The sequence below is a fragment of the Sceloporus occidentalis genome, unplaced genomic scaffold (genome assembly GCF_023333645.1).
Source record: "Sceloporus occidentalis isolate IW3139 unplaced genomic scaffold, rSceOcc1.0.p SCAF_2, whole genome shotgun sequence".
NCBI classification, from domain to species: domain Eukaryota; kingdom Metazoa; phylum Chordata; class Lepidosauria; order Squamata; family Phrynosomatidae; genus Sceloporus; species Sceloporus occidentalis.
The window spans coordinates 73,456,827-73,483,249 of NW_028316982.1; the positions used below are offsets into that span (position 1 = coordinate 73,456,827).

Below are 26,423 nucleotides of genomic sequence, written 5' to 3' on the forward strand. Positions count from 1 at the left end.
TACCATGTTGTCAACCCTACATTAACAATGCTGTCCCTGCATAATACAAGGTTGGCATAAAGACAAGGAGATTTAAAATGCAGTGCTGTGCCTACCTGGTATTCCACCATGACATCACAACAATCCACATCAGTAATGTTTAGCATTTATTTCTTTTATAACACTACTACAATTATTTCTAGACAGTAACAATTCTACTTGATTTCTGCTTAACTAGATTAACAGAAATAATTCTTAAATTGAGAGTTTTTCTTTCTTAAAGTAAGGGCCTAGAAAGCACAGACATCACATGACTTCTCTGACAAGAAATTCATTTTACTGACAAAGAAAATGTGACATACCTGACTCTTGCTGAGATGCTGTCTTTTCTTTCTTGGTCACACTGCTATTTGGATGAGACTTCTTACGAATCATTGACATAAGGGACCTTTCACAAAGTAAAGAAGAGGAGAGTCATTCAGTTTTCTCTTCAACATGGAATCTGTACTTTTCAGAACTAGCTTTAGGGCCTTTTTGTTGCCTCTATTTCAATTGTTTCCAAGGGCATCAACCCTTCCAGGATTGGGGCCTGGTTATATGACATGCATTGTGAAAGGAACTGGCATTAACCGACAAACAGCGAGCTCTCTTATTGACAAGAGTGTTCAAACATTGCCAGGCAGAGACAGAAATGTCACACCTCCTAAAAATACACCCAACGTATTATTTATTTTGCTATTGCTGTCGACAAGGCATAGTGCAAAACACTCAAGATCTGAATATTAAAAGGTAATGTGGCACTGTGACATGCGTGACAAAATAAAGCCTTCTCACACAATAAAAAATTGAAGGGTTCGAAATGTTAACATGACGCATTACTCTCCAGAGAACAATATTACCCAGCAGGGTGCCTCAATATTGTCCCTTCATTTCTACAGTATGTATTTGCTAGAATAGGTCTACTGGTAAACAAACAGAATGAAAATGGAAAATAAAAACCCTCACAATATCTATGGTTTCTGTTCAATTGAGAAAGCATGATATTAATTTTAAACAGGCACTGCCAAGTCAATATTTGACCCAATATGAGATATTTCCTGTCATTTCTTTTCTTTTCTTTTTACAAAAAGCTTTTAAAATGCCTAAATGGAGGGAAAGTTGTTATTATGAATGAGTACTGGAATGCCTTGAGCACCTTTCTGAATGTTAAATGCCCATCAAAAAATAAATAAAATCAGTGATCTTCAAACCAGCAAAATGTTTAGAGGATAAGAAAATTTTAGAACTGTGAGAACTCTCTTAAAGACTAACCTGTGAAACACACTGCAAGCTGAATGAATAGACATGGACCAGTTTTTGTTCTCTGCATTAAATGATCAGACAAAGCATATTCTTTTCTTTGTGTGATACTCCTAACGCACCCCGTTCCAATGACTATTGTGTAATACCTATTCTGCATATAATGGGCAGGGAAGAATAGCCGTATTTCTGTCCCTTACTCTTTTCAAAGAAAATTACCATTTGTTTCATCTGGTCCTGAAAACATTAAATCCTCAAAAAATAGCCTGTCCAAAGTCATTTAAAGAGGCTTGACACACTGGCAAGGTACTAGTAAAAGAGACATGGATTTGATGCTCTTCAGTGCTTTAATACCCTAGAGGGATATATGGTTGGATCTGACGGCGACTCTGTTGATGCCCTGACTACCATCTGGGACACTGATCTCTCCAGGGCTATACACAGTATCGCTCCCAAGCGTCCTCTCAGGCCTGCTTCCAAAAAGCAGCCCTGGTATATGGAAGATCTCCAGGCAATCTCCTGTGACGGCTAGAGCGCAAATGGTGGACACATCAGGACTTAGCCGACAAGGCACTTCTGGACTCCCTTTTGGAGGACTATGGAGTGGCGATAGACGCAGCAAAGAATTCGTTCTGTGCTGCGCGTATCGCGTCCACGGAGTCGCGTCCGGCAGAGCTGTTCAGGGTAGTGAGGGAGCTTACTCAGCTTCCCTCCCCCCTGAACCCTATTTTGGAACCATCCAAGGCCTGCTGCGACCAATTTAACAACTTCTTCGCGGATAAAACCTCTTGGATAAGGGCTGATCTCGACACCAGTATTTGTTCAGAAATCAGAGTAGAGGTCTCCAGAGGTTCCGTGGACTCAATTGTACTGGATTATTTTGAGTCTGTAAGTACTGAGGATGTGGACAAGATCCTTGGAAGTGTTAGGAAGACAACTTGCTCTCTCGATCCCTGTCCCTCATGGCTAGCGGCTCAGGGGGGTGCGGTTGTAACTACTATGTTGCACCTCATAATTAATACATCACTTAGGGAAGGGCAATTTCCAACCAGCTTAAAATTGGCCATTGTAAAAACGCTGATAAAAAAGCCCTCCCTAGACCCCCTGATGCATAATAATTATCGGCCTGTTTCGCTACTGCCTTTCTTGGGGAAGGTGATCGAGAGGGCAGTTGCAATCCAGCTTCAATCGATCTTGGATGATGCTGATTATCTGGACCCATTTCAAACCGGGTTCTGGGCGGGCTATGGAGTTGAGACTGCCATGGTCGCCCTGGTCGGTGATCTCCGTCTGGGCATGGACAGGGTTAGCGTGTCCCTGATAGTGCTCTTGGACATCTCAGCGGCTTTCGATACCATTGACCATGGTATCCTTCTGGAACGCTTGAGGGAGTTGGGAATCGGGGGCACTGCGCTCCAGCGGTTCCGTTCCTACCTCTCGGGTAGATTCCAGATGGTGCAGCTGGGGGACGTGTGCTCCGATAAGAGGGCACTTACATCTGGTGTCCCTCAAGGAGCCATTCTGTCCCCCATGCTATTTAACATTTACATGAAACCGCTGGGAGAGATCATCCAGAGACACGGGGCGCGGTGTTATCAGTACGCTGATGACACCCAAATAGTCTTCTCTGTGTCTCCAACTGATGCAGTGACTAGGGATGGCATCTCTCCTCTCAATGCCTGTCTGGAGTCAGTAATGGGCTGGATGAGGGAAAACAGACTCAGTTTGAATCCAGAGAAAATGGAAGTGCTCGTGATAGGTTCCCCCGGCCCGGGATTGGAGGTTCGTCCACCTGTCCTGAATGCGGTCACGCTCCCCCTGAAGGACTCTGTTCGCAGTTTGGGGGTGCTCCTGGACTCGTCGCTCCACCTTACATCTCAGGTGGATGCGACGGTCAGGAGCACCTGTTATCAGCTTCGGTTGATACGCCAGCTGCAACCCTTCCTGGGCCGAGGGGACCTTGTAACGGTGGTACATGCTCTGGTAACCTCTCGTTTGGATTTCTGTAATGCGCTCTACATGGGGCAACCCTTGTACCATACTCGGAAGCTACAGCTGGATCAGAATATGGCAGCAAGACTGGTCACTGGATCTTCCAGGGCCAGCCGTATAACACCAGTACTAAAAGATCTTCATTGGCTGCCTATTCGCCTCCGAGCGCAATACAAGGTGTTGGTTATCACCTATAAAGCCCTAAATGGCTTGGGCCCAGGGTACTTGGAGGACCGCCTCTCCCCATGCAATCCGCCCCGCGCACTCAGATTGGCTGGGAAGCAACTGCTGAGAGTTCCAGACTCGAAATATGCCACAACAACGCAGAGGGCCTTTTCCATCTTGGCCCCCCAGCTCTGGAACTTGCTTCCCGGTGAGCTCCGCTCGGCCACCTCTCTTGACCTGTTTAAGAAAGGATTAAAAACCTTTCTGTTCCAACAAGCTTTCCCCTAACTGTCCCCAATGCAGTCTCTCCTCCCCCTCATTGTCCCCCTCATTGTCATTTTGCTTGTATATCGTAGCTAGCTGGATATTGTTATGGTAACCTGTGTTTTGCCATTTTAATGTAATTTTTGCTGTTTTTATTGTGATTTTATGCTGTAATGGTATTTTCTGTAACCCGCCTTGATCTGTGGAAAGGCGGGTTATAAATAAATATTTTATTTATTATTATTATTATTTAATGTCTGAGTGCCAGCTATTCCATTCTTTCAATATCTCTACGAAAGTGTTTGGCTCAACTCTGCTCACACACTCTTCCATTTGCAGAGCATCCATGCAGAAAGACGAAACATACAACCCATTCACTTCCAGTTTGGAACAGCTTCCCTTCTGATTTCCTGGATATGATGCTTATTTCTATGCTCACTGGTCAAGCCTCTTCTTCCTCGGCCCCCTGAGCTTTCTTTTAAAGTTTTCCTGGGATGAAGGCCTGGCAATAGGAATGGGGTCCATTCATTGCTAGTAAAACCATGAGGAATATCCGAGATGCTCAAGAGAGGTAGGCTTCCACATGGTAAAGATAGCTCACACGGGTATACTATTGGCAGAAAGGAACTAGCAGAAGACGTTAGAGCTGGGGGACCTGGAAACTGTAGTGCAAATGCTTGTAACCTCACGATTCAACTTCTGTAATGCACTCTACATGGGGCTACCCTTGTACCTAATCCAGAAACTTCAACTAGTTCAAAATATGGCAGCCAGATTGGTTACCAGAACAGCCAGGGGTGACCATATAACATTGGTATTAAAATGCCTAGTTTCTGGGCACAGTACAAGGTGTTGGTGCTGATGTTTAAAGCCCTTCATGGCTTAGGTCCAGCCTACTTGTGGGATTGCCTTTTTCCATATGATCCACCCCACACATTTAGTTCCTCTGGGAAAAACGTACTGCAGCCAATGAAGACTAGGTTTGCTGTGGTTACCTGGAGGGCCTTTTCATCTGCTGCTCACAAACTATGGAACGGACTATCAGAAGAGATGCGACACATTATTACACTTGATGCCTTTTAAAAGGCCATCAAGATAGATCTCTTCCAACAGGCCTTCCCTGAATAATACACTTGGTCACCCCACTGATATTTGACCATCATTTTGATCACTCCCTACTGGTTATCCAACATCTTTGCTTCTTCCTCTTTTGATTGCTTTAACTAATGGTTTAATGAATTATTTTATATTTTATCATTGTTATATTTTGATATTTTGTTATCTATGTAAAGAAGGGGGAGGGAGAATTATTTAAATTGTATTGTACTGTATTAGAGTTGTATTTTATGAGTGTATCAGTTTTTATTAGTATATTACTGTATTGTATTTTATTGTGTTTGTAAGCCGTTTCGATCCTACAGGAAGAGGTGAGATATAAATAAAATTATTATTATTATTATTATTATTATTATTATTATTATTAAACTGGAAGAAGTTACAGGCCAAATTTAAATCTTGAAAGAGGCAGAGTGGATAAACAATTTGTTTCTTTTACTGACTCCAACATATCTTCTTAATGGCACGAAGTACTTGTTACCTTAGAACCAAAAATCCCTTTCCAGCCGCAGTCTCATTGGGTCATTCAAGAGACCATGTAAGAATTATGTTTTATGATAATGATATAATACTGTCAGTGTTGTGATAAAATTCTGCCATGGGCTTCAATTTTCATTGTAGAATTTATCCACAAGTAGATTAGCATGGCCGTTAGGACACTATTCTGGACAATACTACACACTGTCCCTGAATTTCAGCCCATTTCCTCTTACAGTCCCCCCCCCCCCCCGTACATAAAAACTCCCCAGGACATTAAAGGACACCCCCATGATTTTTGCCACTGAGATGCCTTTTCCCTCCCAAGTAATGTTAATATGCTGAGAATTTTTAAAGAAAGAGATTCACTTGGCTTTTTCAAACAAAAACTGGTCTAGAAAAAATAATGTTTTACCATTTTGAGATACATTGCAATTGGGCTTGGTGTAGTACTATATTCTAGACATTGTGTAAAGGATGTGTATGTGTGTATATGTTTTTCTGTTGTTGATGTAACAAGTCCATCTAAGAGATATTAACCTGATTTCAGGATCCATCAACCAGTCATATTGATTACTGTACTCTTTAACATAAAAAAGCATACAGAAAATCTCCCATGACAAGCTAACAGTTCTAGGTCTGGAATGTGGCAGGTTTTACTAAAAAAATTGTAAAAATGAGTTTATAACTTTAAACTGAAAGAGTTGTTTAAGGCAACATCTTAGAAATTCCATTGTGGAAAACAAACAAATATGTAGCATACCTTCTTTTGAGCTTTAGATCATGTGTGAATATTATTTTGCATTAGGTATTTCATAAATTTAAAATGGATTATAACTCTGCTTGCTTCTGGAATATCACAGAAAGGCTTTTAAGAGATATAGTACTGAGCACACTGGGGGCATGGCATGTAAAGAATTAACAGAGCAACTGTTCTCTTCAAATAGATCTAAATTGCTCGGGAAGCAAAGATTAGGCAAGTCACATGAGGTAAAGTAAGGTAGAAACAAGAGGCTTACAAATGGCTATTTAGAGATTCAAGGAATCAGACATTATGACAGGCTAAGTTTCCATTAAAATCATTTGTATATTTTTATTGAAAAGTGGATCTTGTTCACAATGTTTGGAACAATATGTTCCACCATAAAAATTAACTCCCCCCCCTTTCTGTGCTAAAAACTGTACTTTTCCTTTTCAATGTCTAGTATCTTTTGACAAAACAAGAAGAAAATTATATGTACTTATCAGTGAGATTAGTGTGTGCAACTTTTAAAGGAGAAAAATAGGAGGAGGGGGAGGTGAAGAATGGCTTTGCTTTAATAGTTATTTTTAATGGTCACCTCTACCTCTTCCTTGTTGGCTGTTATACAGAGGGAGAGAGAAAAAGAGAGAAAGAAGAGGAAGAGAGAGGAAAGGCTGGGTTTGGATCAATCTCTGGATCAGACTGAAGCATCAAGTGATATTTTTTTCTCTTGCATCCAGCATGATATCAATTCTTACACCCGTTAGTCAGAAAGTTCATCATGTGCATTCTTGTTCTGGACAGGGACAGTACAGGCAGTCACCAATGTCAACTTGGCAACTAGATTTGTGCAGTCCTATTCATAATGTTCAGTTGAAATCTTTTCCATTATTCATAATAAAAATCTATAGTTTAGTGATTAGAACCAGTCATCTTCTAGATGATTTCTGTAATAACTATTCAGCACACTGAAACACCAGGTGGCACAAATTAGACTTCTGGGGGCAGTTCAGATATTTTCAAAGGCGTTTAAGAAACAAGAAGCTCATATCTCAGAACGATCCATTAGCACAAATCCTATAATTAGATTTCAACCTATGAATATGCTGCAGTTCATGTTGAATGTGAAATACACATAGCTAAAAATTAGCAGTTTTTGATGGATCTGGGCCCATATGACGTCATTACACACCTATAAACCCTGGGCATAATTTTAATGCTTTGGGGAAATAGATTAATACCACATTTCTTGATGGAATTTTCTTGCAGTAACATCTGAAGATCATCCCTATACTAGTATTTCTATATTGCTTGACTGCCATGGAAAATTAGAGATGCAGTGGGTTAAACTGTGGAAATTATATGTAGTTGCTAAGTCACTATTTGGTCATCAATTCATGGGGAAAAATAGATGGCTTATCATGAGCTGTTCCCCCCCCCCCCCCCCCTCATTTTTGATCTGGTCCAGAGGACTGGATCGCAGCTTCAAAACAGCTTCCAGATTTTTTTTTTTTTGGGGGGGGGGGGGTCACTTGAATGCCATGCCCTCACAGCACCCAGAAGCTGCTTTATTTTACGTGTATGTTTTGGGCCATAGACATCTAACCTGCCTTTCTCATCAGCACGTATTGCTCTAGTTGACTGATCTATGTTTCCCCTCTGCCTGACATACTTAAAAAGGGTTGAGGAATCTGTAGTCTTCCAAATATTGATGGACTACTGTCCACACCATCCCTCATCATTGGCAGGGTCCAATAACACCTGGAGGGCCACATGTTCCACAGCCCTTGTCCTGAAAGAAAATATCACCATTGCCTCCATTTTTCAGCTTCAGCATATCTTGTGTTAGGGCTGAGTGGTTAGTAACAGCTTCACTTACTGTATATTCTAAAAGAAAAGCAGGAAAAGACCTGATTTTTCTGTTCTTCCTTGTTAACTGTAGGTCGGTTGTCATTACAAATATGTAGCTTACTTACCTTGGAATTCTTTTAATGGTTTTATTCTTTCATTTGTTAGCTGCATTATTTTTTTTAGTAGAAAGGTGAAATAAAAATGTAATAAATAAAAAAATCAATTGGGGTATTAAATATAAAACCATTTTTTAAAAAAACATTGCAATGCTAGATTGTGTATGTTCTGCTAATATAATCTAAGTTTTTAATTAACTATACTGATTTGGTGAGATTCTGAATTATCTCTTGCATGATTAAGGCAAGTAAAAACATGTCCTAATCTTTCAGGGTGTTTTGGGCAGATGTAGATTAGATGTCAAAATCCAAGTTAGATCTCTCCTCCATAAAAGATCTACTACTGTTCACTTCAGCAGGTGATATCAGATACTGTTTCATTGGGAATTTTGAATTCGATTTAAAGATACCTACTATATTTAATTTGCTAAGTGAACCTTGGGGGTACCAAAGTGTGTAGATAGGCAAGAGGTCTCAAATAACCAACTGAATAGAACATGTAGATTTACATGTAGGGAAGTGTTCTCTGGAAATTTGTGATTGTCATCTGGCTGTCTGATAATATTTGATGTGATGTGATTTGTTTTATATTTGATGTTTTTAATTTGTTTTTTCTTTTCTATATGGTAATTTTATCTATTCCTCTTGTTAATTGTTATTATCTTAGAGTGTACGCCTTGGGCAGGCTTTTATACACTCTTTAATTTTACCAACTTTGTACAGCGCTATGTATAATTACAGCGCTTTAGAAATAAAGTTTAATAATAATAATAATAATAATAATAATAATAATAGATTTATTGCAGGAGCTTATCCTGGCAGCATAGATACAAAATAAATTTTAAAATAAAAATTTATGGACAATAGATTAAAACTGTGGTGAGCATCCTGTTTGTGTCATACACTGCAGTAGGCTGCTATTACATTACCACATCTTCTTTTAAGGTCATTGTACGAAGGAGGTATCTAGTAACTCCTTTTGCAATACCCCCTCATTTGTTGCAACCTCTGCTGACAGCACTGGGTTATATCCCATGACAAATCAGTGGCCAGTGCACTTGATACAGAGTATGATCTAGCTGCAGATCTAGCTGCAGATTTGCAGCTAGGGAAAAAATTAAGAACAATTTTCTCTCAAACCTCCAGCAAATATACTGGCTGATTGCTGAAGTGGCCCTGATGCCATCAGCTGGAGCTGCACAGTAGAAAGTAAGGGGAAGCATGGCGAAGGAATCCTGACAGAGTTTTATGCTCCACTAAGGATCAATTAGGACCTTGGTTTGTGTCTCCAGTTGCTATCAGTTATATTAACAGCTAAAATTCCAATCTGACTGTCCAAAAGAATACACAGAAATTCATAGGAGCAAAACAACAGCAACAACAACAAAAACCTGGACTCTAGTCTGTCTTCACAACGTTCATGCTATATTAAGCCACTGAAATTATTTTTGGCTGATTGTGTAATGTAGAATTGCTGTTCAGTGGTAGGAAATCTGGAACATCTTTTATACTGCAGCCTGCATTATTCCTGCCATCAGTAACCATGCTTGAGGCTCATGGGTGCTGTAGTCAAAAGTTTGGAGGATGCTGGGTTGACTGTCTTATTGATATCTTATGTGTGAATCTTACTGGTCTTTAATATCCTCTCAATTTAACAATAAGAAACATCCTTTTGATCTCAACCTGGTATTGCCTCTGTTGCTGATGGACTACAATTTCCACCATCACTTTCTACCAGAGCCAATGGTAAGGAATGATGGAGGTAGGGTCCAACAACATCTAAAGTGTGACAAACTGAGAATCTGAAGAACCTAACATTAGAATATATACTGTACTTGCCTTATTGGATTTGGAGGAGGTGGAGGAAGTGGAGGTGGCAGCGGTGGTGGTGGGGGAGGTACTGGGTTTTCTGATTGTTGCATTCTTTTTTGAAGTTCATCCACTGTACAAAGACAGAATTAAAATCTTATTAAACCCAAAGTATATTAGAAAATAGCAAACATACGTTTGGCAGAACAGAAAGCAGATTCCTTAAAATGAAAATTGATGCATCAGCCCATGGGTTAGCAATTTGTTTGCTATCATGCTTTCTCGCCTACAATATTTGTCAGAAACAATTATCCCATATAAACTGAAATGAAATAAACCATTGTCTTGGTAATACTGGGTGTCCTCTCTGAAACATCATATGTCATCTCTGAGATTCTGAAACATAAAGTTCCAGATGTCCAGAAACTGGAGCTTCCAGCATACAATGATTCCAACATAGCAGCCATGGTCAAGTTCTAGTGCTAGAAATGCTGTGGAAGGACATATGATATCCAAGGCACCCTTGACACATCAATTGGTTAAAATACCTTCCCAAAGCCTCCTACAGAGATGCCAAAAGGACCATAACATAGGCCCCAGGCCATATATACACAGAGAGTGTCCGCCTGGAAAATTCTCCTTTTCTTGTACTTATCTATCTCTCATCATTTGGTGGGAGCACAATTTGATAAATATTTCAAAACAGGCTAAAATAACGATGAAGATAAATTATTTGTCTGTCTGTAAAAGTTACTTATTTTTCACTACAGCTCCCAGATGTCTTTTGGGAGGCTTCTGGGACAGAGAGTCCAAAAAGATAACTTTTCTTATCTATCTAGATACATGTTCTTTGTGAGTAAACTAATGTGTGCTTATGCCTTCAAGCTGTCTGTCAACCTACGGACAACCCTTGTGTTTCATAAGATTTTCTGTAGGCAAGAAATACTCAAGGTGGTTTTGCCATTTCTTTCCTTTGAAATATAGCCTATAGTACCTGTTATTCATTGGCAGTCTTCCTTCCAAGTCCTAACCAGGGCTGACCCTGCTTAGCTTCCAAGATCAGATGGAATCTGGTGTCTAACTAAATAAATTGATAGGGCTTCCCTACAAGAAGTAATTCCTTATTTGAGGGTCCTAAGTCCAACTACACTGCTTTAGTTGTTACTGCTAGATTAGCCTATGTTTTGTGACTAGTGTATATTTAAATATCATACCACCTTGAACACATTGACTTTGACTGATTTTAGAAACCAAAGCAGGGTTGGATCTGGTTAGAAATCAAATGAGAAACTATCAAGGGATACCACAGATTTCCAGATAAAGCTGGGAAAGTTTCTGGCCTGAAACCCTCAAGAGCCATTGCTGCCAGTCAGAGCTGACAATATCTGGCCAAATAGACCAAAGGTCGGATTCAGCATCAGGCAGCTTCCTTTGTACCAAAACATGAAGATTAATCTAGAATGCCCAATGGCAAACCAAGATAAAGAAACCAGCACTGGATCTTAACTAGACATGGAAAAATATATTAAAATATTCAAAAAATGATTGAAAAATATGTGTTCACATGCTGGAAAACACTGATGAGAGGAATCCTGGACTGACAAGAATCTTCACATTTCATGACTTATTCTGTGCAAAATTTCTACACTGTTGATTTGCACAGAAAACATCATTTTCTGCACAGGAAATAGCTTTTTTTCAGATAAAACTATGTATTTCTGCATAAAAGTATTATTTTATGTCTAGAAAATGCTGTTGGAAAAGGCCGGGATTTATTTTATTTTATTGCACAAAACAGCCATGTGATAATTTTTTCACAGAATAAGATTGCAAATAGGCCTCAAAAACTGTGTAGACTTTTTTGCAGCAGGAAGAAAATGGCTAAACTTGCTCATTTCTTCCTTCAGGAAGAAACTTAACAAAGAATTACATCCCTATTCTTAACACCGAGTATCTCTGTACTGATTATTGGTTCTGTTCACTTGTATTCCATAGCATTCTGCTTCAGTTGATATACTACCACTTCAAAAACCCTAAAAAATCATTAGTGTGTTCTTCTTCTCACTTTTTGATATAGTAAACAGCCATTATTTTTACTGTTCAGGTAATAGCTGAAATATGGCAACCATTAAAGGACGCCATCAAATTGAAATTTAGTCAATACGCACACTCTGGTAATTTATTTCATGTCCTATAGTGGTCCCTGAACGAGAGTCTCCTTGGTAATTTCCATAGGTTTTCCAGTCATTTTCAAGCCTGTGATTAATTTAACACACAGCACTGTAAAACAGTTTTAGGACCTTGCACAAAAGCATTAGTATGTTTTTCTTTTGACATTTTCCATCCACATAATCCAGCTGCTTTAGGATAGTTAAACAGTACTTCCCCTGCTGGTAACTGTATTTTGAATTTATTAAGAAATGGCAATCTTAGATAAAGAGTCGTAAATTACAGTTTTTAGCACTTAATAGGTACAATGCTGTAAGCTGGTCAGGCACCATCCTGGCAAATAAGTCTTTGGTAACAACTAAATTACAGTAGTTGATCCATACTGTATGTATTCTAAGTGGTTTTGTCAGTGTTCCTGATGTCTTGCTTTACCCTATAAACTGGACAAATAATAGCCACCAAGTCAGACAAGTTCTACAGTCAGATAGTGAGGGGTAAATGTTTAGCCTGATGTGCAGGGAATTAGCCACACAGCTCCCACAGATTTTAGCCATTAACACTCATGGGAGTTGCAAAGCTAATTCCTTCTGCATAGCCATTGACACAGCATTTACTTTTTAAAATGTCACTCGCATAACACAAGGGGAAACAAAACCTTGACATCTGTAGGAGTTGCAGCTCTCTAACTCACTGTGAAGGGCTAATTCTTTTCTTGGACTATACAAATAACTTCTGTATCTAGAATGTCTGTGTGAATCTTTTTACTCTCGCCATGATGCCTACGTTTGAGAGGATGCCTCCTTAGGAATACAAAAATGGTTTCCTCTATATCAGGCCATTGTGGCATTTCAAAAGGTGCAGTGGCAGCAGGTGGTTCCCATATCAGTGGGGCAGTGAATCCGCTCTGGGTTTTAAAGGTGCTATCTACAGTGCAGAACCTGTCTTGAAGATAGGTCTCAGCACCTTGGACAATTCCTTTAAAGTTCAGGGTAAATCCCAGAGTGAATTCTGTATCGTACGTGGAAGGTAGATGCATTTTCTGGTCATAATAAGTTTGTCATGAATTAAACCTAAGTGCCACTGTTTTAATAAAGCAATGAAATACTACATACCTGGCCATGAAACCCACTGGGTGACCTTGGGCAAGTTCACATACTCTCAGCCTCAGGGGAAGGCCATGGCAAACCTTATCTGAACCAATCTTGTCAATAAAATCCCATGAGAGGTTTGCCTTAGGGTCACCATAAGTTGAAAACAACTTGAAGGCACACAACACACACATTCAACTCTGTATATCAAAATATACTTTACAGATTGCTGATATTTTAGCTGCAAATATAACCTAGTGGCTTTGACAGTCACTTGCATCACAGTACTGTGATCAAACAACGTGACATAATAATTATTCAAAGGATAGTTTTAATTGGAATTTGATAATATGATGTTCAATTCTATGAAGTTTGCCTTACCTGAATGCTTTAAGCTTTTAATTTGTTCTTCAGCACTTTGACACTTTTCTTCTAATTCTTTTTTATCTTCTTCTAACAGTTCCAGTTGTTGTTTCAGTGATTTAATTTCCTTATGCAAGACTTCATTACCTAGTTGTTCCTCTAATTCTTCAACCTGTTATTGGCAAATATAAAACTACAATACAATCAATATCCTCTTTGGTTCTCTCCACCAATGTTACAAAGGAACAGTCAAACCAAATCAAGCCATTAATTTTACAAAGTCCAGAATTCTGTCTGTTCCAATAGTATGGTTTGGATACATAAAAGCATTTAGCAGTATGTTGAACAGAATACCCAATTTATTGTTATTCAGTACAGTACTAGTATTTACAAGTTCAAAGTTACTAATCTGATAATTCTGTTTGAAATCAGTATGCAAAGGGATCTTGGCGCACTTATGAGACTAATTGTGTAAAAGACGTTGTAACAAACTTTCGTAGATTAGGTCTACTTTGAAAGATGCATGGAGTAAATTGATGCCCAGGAAGGACTTTCATAATCAGCATAAATAGCCATAGGAATGTAAAACTTGTGGCTATAGTGATGAGGTGACAAGTTCAGTTTTAACTATGCATTGAGGTATAAGATAGGAGGAAAGATGTTATCTAAGGCCAGGGTGAGTGGATGACCATATGAATGGTGGAGAGTGTTTTGGAATGTGTGTGCAGTCTGGGAACCAGAAAAGTGATGTGATATACTAGCTAAGAGCCTCCTCTTGAAACTGGGGTGTTAACTAGCATTATAATTTGTGTAGTGTACCAGGAATACACTGTTTGAAGTTGTGTGAAGTCCATAGTTTTTGGGCTGGCGTCCATAGTTTTTTGTGGGTTTTTTGGGCTATGAGGCCATGTTCTAGAAGAGTTATTCCTGACATTTCGCCAGCAGCTGTGGCATCTGGCATCTTCAGAGAATGCTGGCATGGAAGAGAGTGGGTTATATATACTGTTGGTTGAGAGGAAGTGATTTACATGTTATTCTGTGTATTGTTCTCTTGTTGAATGGCAAGGCCTCAGGGTGTCTATTTAATTAATGATCTATTGTCTGCTGGGAAACCCCCTTCTCCCTGGCTGGTTTTCATTTGCATTTTCTACGACTTGATTTTGATGTTTTCCAGGACTAGTAGCCAAACATTGTTTATTTTAAGGGTTTCGTCTTTCCTGTTGACACCAAGACAATTTCAACAGGAAAGAAGAAACCCTTAAAAACTGTTTGAAGTCAGTTTGTCTTAAACAATTTGCCGCTTTCACAGATATACAAGCTTCAGAATAGGCAGGGGACAATTCCCTCTGCAGTCTCATAGGCCCCTCAAAATTTGTTTTAGAGAATCCTTTGATCCAGTGCTACTTAAGCTATTTGATGTGTGGACCAGCAATCCCACCCCAGAGTGCCAGGGACCGGCATTATACCTATACTCATTGGCTACATGTGTTTCTCTTTTCTTGGAAGCTCTCCATGGATCAGCTGCAAATGGATTGGAGATTCATACTAGTCCATGGACAATTCCTTTAAATATTATTGGCCAAAGCTCCCATAGCTGATAGGGGGCCTACAGAAAGAAGGAGAGGAGAGAAGAGTACAGTCCCAGTGAGCAGGAATCTACTTGCACAATGTTGGATGTCTCCCCATATTCCAGGCAAGCATTCTCTGAAGATGCCAGCCACAGATGCTGGCAAAACATCAGGAAGAAAGTCTTTTAGAAAATGGCCACATAGCACCAAAAACCCACAAAAATCTATGTCTCCCCATATTGTTAGCATTCATTGATGTCTTGGGCTCTCTTTTAAAATCTCAGTTTTCACTTTGGTCTCTAGATTTCCAGATTTTGTATTATATAAGAACACCTACCATTAAAAAAATAAGGAGACTATTTTGATAATAAATTTGTTTGCTTGGTTTGTTTTTTAAAAAATAAGAAGCCGGGATTAAAGAAAGATAGCAATTTGTTGGCCATTCAAATCAGTAATTAAGGGGAGGGGGGTTATATTTATTCCTAGATAGTTTATTATAATACAGCATTTAAATAGATACAGTGGGCCCTTGTTATCCACTGGGGTTTGGTTTCAGGATCCTGTATGGATAACATAATCCATGGATGCTCAAGTCCCATTAAGGACAGTGGCATTGCAAAATGGTGTCCCTTATACAGTGTGCCCATGTTTTACACTGAAAGCTGTGGTGGAAGAGCCCGACATGCACCTTGGAAGAAGTAATGGGGCGCGCACCTGTGGCATGTGAGCACTGCTGCACCGCTGTGCTGCCGTGGGCACAAGCCCCATTAGTTCCAATGGGGCTCCAGCATGCATGGAATTCCCCTTACACAGAGGAATCCTGAACGAATCCCCGCATAAGGGGAGGACGCACTGTATAGAATGGAAAATCAAGGGTTGCTATTTGGAATTTATACTTTTTGGAATATTTTCAAACCATGGATGCTTGAATCAGTGGATAAAAAAATCTGTAGATAAGGAGGGCTTACTGTATAACCAAATTATAACCATAACATTGAGAGATAAAAACAGAGGATTAAAACGGTTAAATATGTATACTCTGAAGAATGGTAAAGAACTGAAGAGAAAAGACAAACCATTCCCTAAATATTAGAAATTTCCAAAATGGATGTAAACTGTGTCTAAAATTAATATGCAGAATTCTAAAAAAGTAGTAGTAGTAGTTGAAGGAAAGGACAAGTAACAGTGAAACTATAGCTTGCACAGATGGATAGATTCTGTTTAAATTTTGCTGGACCTTCCAGTAAGGAAAGCCTTAATAGAAAGCTGAGGGAAGGTGGAAAATGTCCTGCACATTGTGAACTGAAAATACTTTTATCCAAATAAAGCCTGGGCTGTAGAAGCTAGAGGCCTTTTTTCAGTCCCAGAATTACCTAGTAGCTGTATGCTAGTTTGAAAAACACACACCCCTGTTTCTAGTTTTTGGGATGCAAAACAGTTTTTTTGGTAGAACAAGGTGCAGGGGAGTACACATTGCTGTACAGAGAAATCACTGCTCCTGGAGCTTTCCGGCAATATCAATTCTAGTTTTTAACCACCTTCTCCCAAATGACAGAGGAATCCAGGGGTACAAAAATATATATGGCAGGGTTGGACCACAAGACCACTACCCCACCCCCCATTCAGTTTAAACAAAACATTCCAGTCTTAGAAATCTATACAAAGCACCAACATATTTTTTGAAGCTATAATCTAAATTGTTTCACATTCTGTGTTGGTCACTTATGACTACAATTGTCATGTGCTCAGTTTTAAACCTGTAACATGCTAGTTTTCTGATACGTTTTCTTGTTTTTAAATTAGCAAATCCATCCATTTTTAGGATACAGTCCAGCACTGGCACAATGACATTAGATGAAGAACAGTTTAAAAATCGCCACCTTTGACAACCATGAAGATGTCATAATTCAGTTTGTAATAAAATAACAATGTTGTTTTATCTGCAATTTTTTTTCAAAAACAGAATTAAAGAGCCTAAATGTTTCAAAGGAGATTTTTAAAAGGGAAGAGCACATTTTCTGACAGTTTTTTTTTTTGAAAACTATTTCAGGCAATAAGACACTAATGTAAGTTATTAAATGGCTCCTTCTGTTAAAGGTGATTATTCACACACACACTTTCCTCAACCCCTGCTGTTTGCAATGGATGAATTATAGAATACGCTGCATCGAAGTGCTGAGGCACACTAAAATAAAGACCCCTTTGCCCTTTAATATACACAATTTGGACGAATTTGGAAAGCAATCCTTTCTCAGCAGCTTGCGATTATTCCCAACACATGTAAGCACAGACAAGTGTACATAGGTTTTAGAAACAATTACTCAGTTTTCCTCCAGTATTGCAGATTTCTAAAGTTCCCCATCACAAATTAAAGCCAACAGAATTTCATACTATTTACTGGATTCATATATCAAACACAAGATTCAGCTTGGACCTTAATAAAGGATTTTGGAAGTGGCCTGATTCAGTTTGGATTGATTTGGAGACAGATTGATTTGAAAGATCCAGAACTTAAACTGACATTAAGACATCTGGTTTGTGCTCCCCGCTGGTTATGTGTGGAAAACAAACCATGGCTGTAATTATTTTTGTTTGTCAAAAGTGAATGGAAATGATATGCAAAGTAACCTTTAGATTTCGGGGTGGCATTCTGTTAGTGATATACATAAGCAAAATAATGGCTTATAAGCATGTATGTCTTTCTTCTTTTTTTTTTTTTTTTTTTTTTTGGATGGGGTGCAGGGGACTGTTCTTTAGCCCTTCCTGGGTCTGACAACTGTCAGAGTAAAGAAAGGACATTGAATCGCATGAGTACAGCACTCACTCAAAAAGCTGGCCTTTGCCTGTCAAATTACAAACAAATAGGTGAAGGGATTATTATGCCGGACATTCTAGTCTATTTATTTTTAAATGAAACTGTCCATGACCTTTTTTTTTTTTCTTCTTAGCAGAATCAGAAGAAACTTGCCCACATTGTCTCTTCTTTTAAGGAAATCAAGAGTGCAAACTTTCAATGGAATGGATGCAAGGATTTTTGTGCAAGAGCAGCCTTTCCATTTGGAGGATGTTTTTAAAAGAGAGAAGGGAAATTATCCCTTTAGGTTCCTTCTGAATCATGGTTCTGAAAATGACAGGAAGCATTATTCTGAAAATTATTGACAAAGCAGAGGTGGCCATAAGTAATAAACCTGCAGTTCAGAAGGATTGATGCACTGGTCTGTGTGGAAGGAGTGGGTCTTCAGGGTTTTTTAGTAGCAGGAGAATTGATTTTTAGCACAGAACCACCATGGAATTTTGTGAGCCACCATTTTTAAGACTAACAAACCAAATGTTAAATTTTGCCCTGTGCTTGACTCCCTACATGTTAAAGTGAGGAAGTTTAATGAATTCATGGTGGGCCACCATATATAATTATATTACAATCTGTATTTGGCTTCATGAGTCACAGACTGGGGAGAAACTTTTAAGTTCAAATGCTGCCATTAGCAGAATTATCATTTTCCATGTTTTGCATTCAATATTTTGAAGGATACAGATTATCACTATGCACTGCAGTGTCTTTCACACATACCATTATTCTGGAAATAATGGTTAAGTCCAGTGATGGTTCTATTTACAGTAGTCCCATTGAAATGAATGAGACTTCTCAGTCATGGCTAACTTAAGTCTCACTGAATTTAATGGGTCGACTTAAGATAGGACTAATATTAGATTTATCCCAATATGTGCTGTGCCAAAACCATAACACAACATATCCACTGAAAACACTTGCCTTCTGCTGGTGCTGCAGCCTCTCTTCCTCCAGCATTTGGTTCAGCTTGGCATTTTCATCCAGAGCTTTCATAAGTTGTTCATCTGGACCAGCATTTTGCAGCAAAAGTTGACTTTGCCGTTTCAACTTCTTTTGTTCAATAAACATCTATAAAAAATGACCACACAAGTTGCCAATTAGATTATCTGAGTGGAATTTCTTGACCTGAATAAATAGGAAATGAGTTGCTCAGTTTCTTTGAATAGCCAAGAAGTTCAGCTACACCAGGTTATCAGGACACTGTATAAGCATACTAGTCCTCCTCTGTGCAGAACCGTGGTTCTCAAAGATGACTTCCTGGTGGTTTTGAATAGGATATACAGATTCAAAAAATAAATGGATGAATCAGTGAAGAGTTGTCATTGGAAGATTTTTTAAAATGTACTGTATGACTTATTTGTTATGCATAGTTTTTTCAGTGTTTTTATTGTCTGTCTTTATTATGTTATTTTTAATAATAATAATAATAATATATTTTTTTAAAGGTGGCTCCTTGGATGCTATTGAATTTAAATTCCCAGAAGCCCGAGTCACCATGGCCATTGCTTGGGGATTTGGGGAGTTTGTAAAACAGTGTTTGGGTTCTAATAGCCTAGGAAATACCACAGCAGATAGAATGAAATGTGGAACAGAGCCAAGCCCTAGAATGATAATAAAACAAAGCTATAGCAATTAACTTCCCCCTAATTTTCATGCATGTCTCTAAATCAAAGAGGAAAGTCATGCAGCCATCCTGATGTTCTTGGACTTCAACTTGAAACACTTCTCATTCTACTCTTGTTAGGGTTCCCGTGAGATGCAGTCCAATAGTATTTAGAAGGCCATATGATTCCAACACCTGTTCTAAATACAATACTTTCTTTATACTTTAAAAGGAGCATTTCTGATTAACTTGATTTTTGAAATGTAGAAGGACTCAATAAAATTATTAATGTTGTATTAAAATTCTAGAGTTGTATTTATCCAATAGTTAGTGTAGTATAGTGGTTTGAGCAGTGGGCTAAGACTCTGGTAGACTAGGGTTCAAATCCCTCCTGAGCCATGGAAACCCACTGGGAGACCCTGGGCAAGTTGTATTCTTTCAGCCTTTGACAGAGGCAATGGCAAGACTCCTCTGAGTAAGTCTTGCCAAATAAAGATTTTATAATTGACTTGAAAGCAATTTTTCCAAGAAATATCAGGAACATCTAGAACATGTAGATGATCAGATGTTTAAAAGATAAGGTTACATGGAAAAACATTTTACCATCAGCTGTAGATAATCTTTGGTTATACTGTCATATGATTTCAAATCTCTCAGTGTTTATAGCCAAATGGTGGTGCCTATACATGCAAGAACTACAGATGAAGCAAATACAAATGTTTTGTTTCACAAGGTAGCTTCAGAATAAGACTGTGTCTTGAATGAACAAGAAAAGTAAGATTGAGCATAGTAAAGACTCACTAGAAAATATCAGAAGGTGAGGAAATTTTGATCAATATGCTACAATGGCTATTTAGATATGGAGGAAGGAGGCATGAAAATTGGAGGAAGGAACTTCAACAATCCAAGATATGCAGATGAAATAGCAAAGACTTGGAACAATTACTGAAGAAAGTTAAGGAAGAAAGTGCAAAGCCAGGTTTACAATTCAACATTAAGAAGGCAAAAACAATGACCACAGATGATTTACATAGTTTGAAAGCAAGCAAGGAAGACACTGAAATAGTTCAAGGTTTTCCATACCTTAGCCCAGTCATTAAATAGAATGGAGACTGCAGCCAAGAATTCAGAAGACTGGGATTTGGAAGGGCAGCTATGAAGGAACTAGACAAGATCCTAAAATGGAAAGACATATCACTGAATACTAAAGTTAGGATTTTCCATTCCATCATATTTCTGGTTTCTATGTATTGCTGTGAAAATGGGACAGTGAAGAAATCTGAGAGGAAGAAAATCAACTCATTTGACATGTGGTGCTGGAGGAGAAGTCTATGGATATTGTGGACTGTTGAAAAGACAAATCAATAGGCCCTAGAGCAAATCAGGCCTGAACTTTCCCTAGAAGCCAAAGGATGACTAAACTGAGGCTGTCATGCTTTGGCTGTATCATGAGAAGACATGACTCACTAGAAAAGATGATAATGTTTAGTAAGGTGAAAGGCAATAGGAAAAGAGGAAGTCCACATTTCAGACGCATAGACAGAATCAAGCAAGCCATGCCTGATTCTGCAAGGTCTGACAAAGGTTGTTGAGGATAGGGTAATGTGGAAGTATCTCATTCATAGTCACCATAAATTGAAATCGACTTGAAGGCAGCTAACAACAACAAATTATGCTTAATATTGAATATTCTTGTTTATTGAGAGAAAAAGGTAAACAGCTTATTTAAAAATTACTGAGAAATTGATCTGTACAACAGCAAAACAAGAGATTTATTTTAAGATTACTATATTAGAAATAGAATGCTCCATTATTTTTGGCCCAATCCTATGCTGTCTATTTACCAGTTAAAATAACAGCCACAGCAGGCTGGCTGATAGATTCTAACTAACACTTATATAACTGGATAGTATGTGACTAAACAAAAAGAATGAAATCAAGTATTTATCTATTTAGTTATTTATATAAATAACTTGCATTCTATTCTGAATCTACTGCAGTCCTGGACCTATTGAGAGAAAATCAGTGGGGCTGAGCAGATAGGCCATAAAAAGCAGTTTCAAACCACTTTGACGGTGGGGCTTTTAGATGATTAATGTCTCCAAAATAATTTAATAATTAATAATTTGTTTTATTTATATACCGCTATTCCAAAGATCATAGCGGTGAACAGCAAGTAAGCTAATTAGCAAGTAAGCTAATTTGCCCCCAACAGTCTAGGTACTCATTTTAGCGACCTCGGAAGGATGCAAGCCTGAGTCGAGCTTGGGCCCTTTTGCTGGTCTTGAACTCGCAACCTTGTGGTTTTGAGTGAATGGCTGCAGTACAGGCATTTAACCACTGCGCCACCAGGGCTCCAAAATGGGCTGAAACCACACCAAAGCCACATTCCAGGGCTAAAAACCAGAGCAAACAGAACCTGGGATAGTTCAGCTGTCTTTGTGCCTGCATATAAATGCCCTGATGCGAGAGTGGGGCTGTGGCAAAGCAAAAAGATGAAAGTGGGACAACTCCAATGGATTACATATAATTAAAATATACACAAACCAGACAGTCCAACAGCGAGACATGGGGTGAAGGGGGTATGTAGGGTGGACCATTGCATGTGTGACTGTGGTTGATCAAAGGGATGGCTATCCAATGGATGGCATCTGGGTGGGCAGTGGGAAGTATTTGGTAGTCACCAGCAGTGTGTTTATGTGACAGTGTGCATGCATGGTGGAGAGGGAACAAAAAAAATTACCCAGAGGCATGGCTTGATGCCATGCTGTGTAGTCAGGCCATGTGCATTCAGCCCACATTGGGAGTGGGCCGTGCGGGCAGCAAGATTTCAACCTGCTTTGAGAAAAAGCAGGATTGAGCCACTTTCACCTGCCCATCTGCTCAGGCCCAGTATTCTCTATTCTTATGTAGCTCATCCCTTATTCAGCAGCAAGGAAAGGAAGATGTGAGTACTAGACTTTGGAAGTGATGCCCTTCTACCTAACTGGTTTTTCAGTGCTGTCACCATAGCCAGCACTGATCATATCTTAGAGCTACAGTGGAATCCAAGAGGAATGATCACATCCTTTTTCAGTTTCATGACTTGAAACTTATCCTACTTTTAAATAAATAGGAATAGGAAAATCATGATACATGCTCCAAGGCAGTTTTGTTGCTCCCTACTGTCAACACAACTGAAACTGTCACACCAAAACTAGTGCCAGCGAAGTCACCTTTTATCCTTTCTTTCTTGTTTCTCTGAACAGCTAGAATGCATGCTCTAAGTTAGGAACAGACAGACTTTTGTTGTGGTTATGTGTCTTCATGACAACTCTGACTTAGGACAAACCTGCCCCAGGGGTTAGGGGCAAGATCTATTGAGAGGGGGTTTGCTATTGCCTTCCTCTGAAGCTCAAAGAGTGTGCCTTTTCCAATGTTACCTAGTGAGTGTGCATGGCTGAGCAGGGATTTGAACACTGGTCTCCCAGAGCCCTAGTTTAACATTCAAACTACAACACCATGGATAGTCATTAAACTTACTGAATGTATTTTGAATCTTACAACACCTCTTTGGTCTACCATGCTTGATGTTACACCTTAATATAAAGGTGCACAATACATGGCCTTAGGGCCACACATAGGCCTGTCACATGACCCCTCTTCTCATCCTGCTGCCAATTGTGAATTTCTAACCACCACCACCCCCATTCCATTTTGGGTCTCTAGTTCCATGAAAGCAACTAATGTAATCAGGGATGCGATGAGGTGGGAGGAAAATGATGCCTCCACCTCTTCCCTTCAGCCATCCAGAAACTGCTAACATTGCTACTTCCACACTGTTAATTGTAGCACTAAAGACATCAGTGCCACTTGGGATCCTCAAGAGTGGAAGAAGGCTAAAGCTGACTTCTCCCCAAGTGATGCTAACGCAGCTGGCATTGTAGGCTGATGTCAGTGTAGAAACAGCAGTGCCAGTAAGGGTCACAAAGTGACCCCAAAGTAGCCTCCCCCTTCTGTGGGCATGTATACACATGTACACACACACACACACACACACACACACACACACACACACCTCACTGGCTGTGGCCCTTGGTCCCCAAAGTCAGTGTATCAAAAAAGTGATGATTTGAATTATGAGTGGTTAGTTCTTGAAAAGGTACAATATATTCTTGAAGACCTGCATTTGGTTTTCTGAATGTTATTAGCAATATTAGATTCCATTACAACAGACATCTACCTTGGCCTTTTCCCTCCTATAAGCTAATTCTTCCATTAGCCTCCACAGGTGACAGATTTAAGAATTGAAAGATGAACATACTTGTCCCTTGACCTCACCCAATTCCTGTATGTGACAGTTGAAGCTATGGGATGTTACATTAATTATAGTTGTATAGAAGCTTCATCCACCCCCATCCATAAGCACAAACTAGGCTACACATAAGAACCCTTCCAAAGCACATATTTTTTCATTCCATTTAGAAGGACATCGCATATTAATGGAACACTTATTACAAAATAACCCAGAGGCCATTAATGCATCTAAATGAAGAGTTATTGTGGAGCTTGTCATTAATAAAGCCCATTGATATCTCTGAATCAATAACATACAATCTCATGAGAGGAGCAAAATTCCTATACAGGGAGGTCATGGCTGTCTGGAATTATGAGCATTTTTTCCCTCTCCTGTTACAAAAAGTGGGTAACAGCATTTGACCTTTTTGCATGGAAGCGTTCAATCCAGGATTTTAAACACAATGTCTGCCAAGTACTTGTTCAGAGACCCATAATAAGAAGGGCATTCTAAGTAACAAAGATAAATGTAGTCACTGCACTTAGAAATAAGTTTATTATACATACATTTGACTGTGCATAAAACCTTTATTACTTACACATATACAGAAGAACTGAGCAAACTGACAGGCAGGGCATTGGATCTTTCTAATCTCCTTTTCCTCTATCCTCAATGTCAAATTTCATCAGTCATTGCCTGTACACTTTCAAGGGCACCTATGCAGTCCCACAGGATGGCAATTTACTTTTTAGGTTGGGTAAATAAAATGAATGATTAAAAAAATAAAAATTAAAAAATGTATTTATTTGAATTGGACTTTTTTTAAAAAAAAAAAGTACTGAATTTCTTTCTTGACTCTCATTTTAAATATCCGTTCAAACCAACTATATTACAAACATGCTACTCAAATCCATACACTTATATTATTATCTCTTAAAAAGAAATTAATGGCTTTGTCACATCACAAACACTCAGTTCCAAGCAATCAAACATGAAAAAGTGGGGGAAACGTTCATTTTTATGAACAAAAATGACAGCAACACTGTGGAAGATGAGATTTCGTTATGATGAATACAAGAGGGAAAAGCCTCAGGATCTATGATCACATAAGAAAAGCCAAAACGGAGCAGGAGTGTTGCAGCTTTCTCTGTACCTCTACTCCTACAATGCCAAACCCAAAACAAATAAACAGTTGAAACAACACAAGAAGCAAACCACTAGATTCAGAACTAAGGGTCTTTGAATTAAGCACAGACAACCTTAAAATGGGATCAATTAGTAAATGTATATTGTAATGGAGGAAAAAGAACTAGAATACATAAGCAGTTTTGGTACAGATCCCAGGGAAAAGGAGGGTTAGGCCTCCCTAATATAAAGGGATATTATGAGGCTAATCAATTAAGATTTGTAATAGAAGGTATGTTAAGTATATCAGATCTGGACTGGTTAGAAACAGGAAAAGAAGAAATACATATGAAAATAGGGGATATTTTTAGAAGAATTTAGTAGGAAAGAAATCAAGGAAATTGAGAACCCACTTATGAAAAATATACTAGAAATATGGAACAAATATAAAAAAAGAATTATTGAATGAAAACTCATTAATAACACCAATAATAATGGTAAAGTCATTCCCAAAGAACTTAAGGAATCTATTAAATAAAGAATTAAAGGAAAGGAGGACAGATAAAATAGAAAATTGGATAGAACTAAAAAAAGGAAAAGAAAACATAAAAGAAAAACTTAAGGGAATAAAAATGTCATGGTTTCATTACATTCAAATAGAACAATGGTTTAAAAATTGGAAGAAAAATAATATAGAAAAGGGAAAATATGCGCAATTTGAACAAATAATTCAAAAGGAAAAGAATTAAAGGAAAATGAAAATATGAAAGGAATAACTAGCAAAATTTATAAAATATTAATAGAGAACAAAGGGAAAAAATAAACCAAAATATTTGGAAAGAGATATGGGAAGAAGAATTAGGATGTAAATTTTGTGAAAATGAACGGAATGAAATTTAACAAAGACATTTGAAAAAACTATTGGTACGAATTAAGGCATATTATTATAAGCTGATCTGGAAATGGTACAGTGAGATTACATAACATAGATAAGAATAATTCAAAATATTGTTGGAGAGCATGTAATGAAGTGGGATCATACATACATATGTGGTGGCAATGTAAATATGTAAAAAAATTGGGAAATAGTAGTATGAGAAATTGAAAACGTTATGGATATAATAGAAAACCAAGTATAGTATTGCTATCACTATATAATGATGTAAAATGGAAAAAAGAAGAAAGAAGTCTTGTAACAAATTTACTTACAACAGCGAGATTAATCATAGGGAGAAGTGAGAAAATGAAAATAAATGTGGAACTGGAGGATTGGTATAAAGTAGTCTGACAAATAGCGATTAAGCAACGGTCGCCCGCCTCGCTGGGCAGACCGTTTTGCCACTAAACGCGGCTGGACTACAAGCCCCAGAGTGCTCTGGGGCTTGCCCGGCTCCCTATTAATGCGCGGGGGCAGAAGGGGCGGCCCTTCCGCTCCGCGATGCTCTGGGAGACGGTTTCGTTGGTGCGGGGCTTCCGGTCCTCCAAGGCTGTCCATTGGTGGGCTGGGCCTTGGAGGCGGGGCCCCGCACAGCACGCAGGGAGGGAGGGGCCTAGGCCTATATAAGGCCAT

General features: G+C 38.8%; 1 protein-coding gene across 3 annotated transcripts in view; it reads right to left on the minus strand.

The window, feature by feature from the left end:
• SHTN1 (shootin 1) overlaps window positions 1-26,423 on the minus strand; it is a 160,833-nt gene that overhangs the window by 66,833 nt on the left and 67,577 nt on the right. For all 3 annotated transcript variants that reach the window (XR_016280057.1, XM_089510014.1, XM_089510013.1), the window contains exons 9-12: window positions 18,771-18,917; window positions 13,449-13,602; window positions 9,841-9,943; window positions 342-427 (exon numbers count right to left, since the gene is read on the minus strand). Coding sequence is in view for 2 of the 3 variants with exons in the window: in XM_089510014.1 (XP_089366140.1) it covers window positions 342-427; window positions 9,841-9,943; window positions 13,449-13,602; window positions 18,771-18,917 (490 nt within the window). In the remaining variant the exon portion in view is untranslated. The remainder of the gene's footprint in view (window positions 1-341; window positions 428-9,840; window positions 9,944-13,448; window positions 13,603-18,770; window positions 18,918-26,423) is intronic.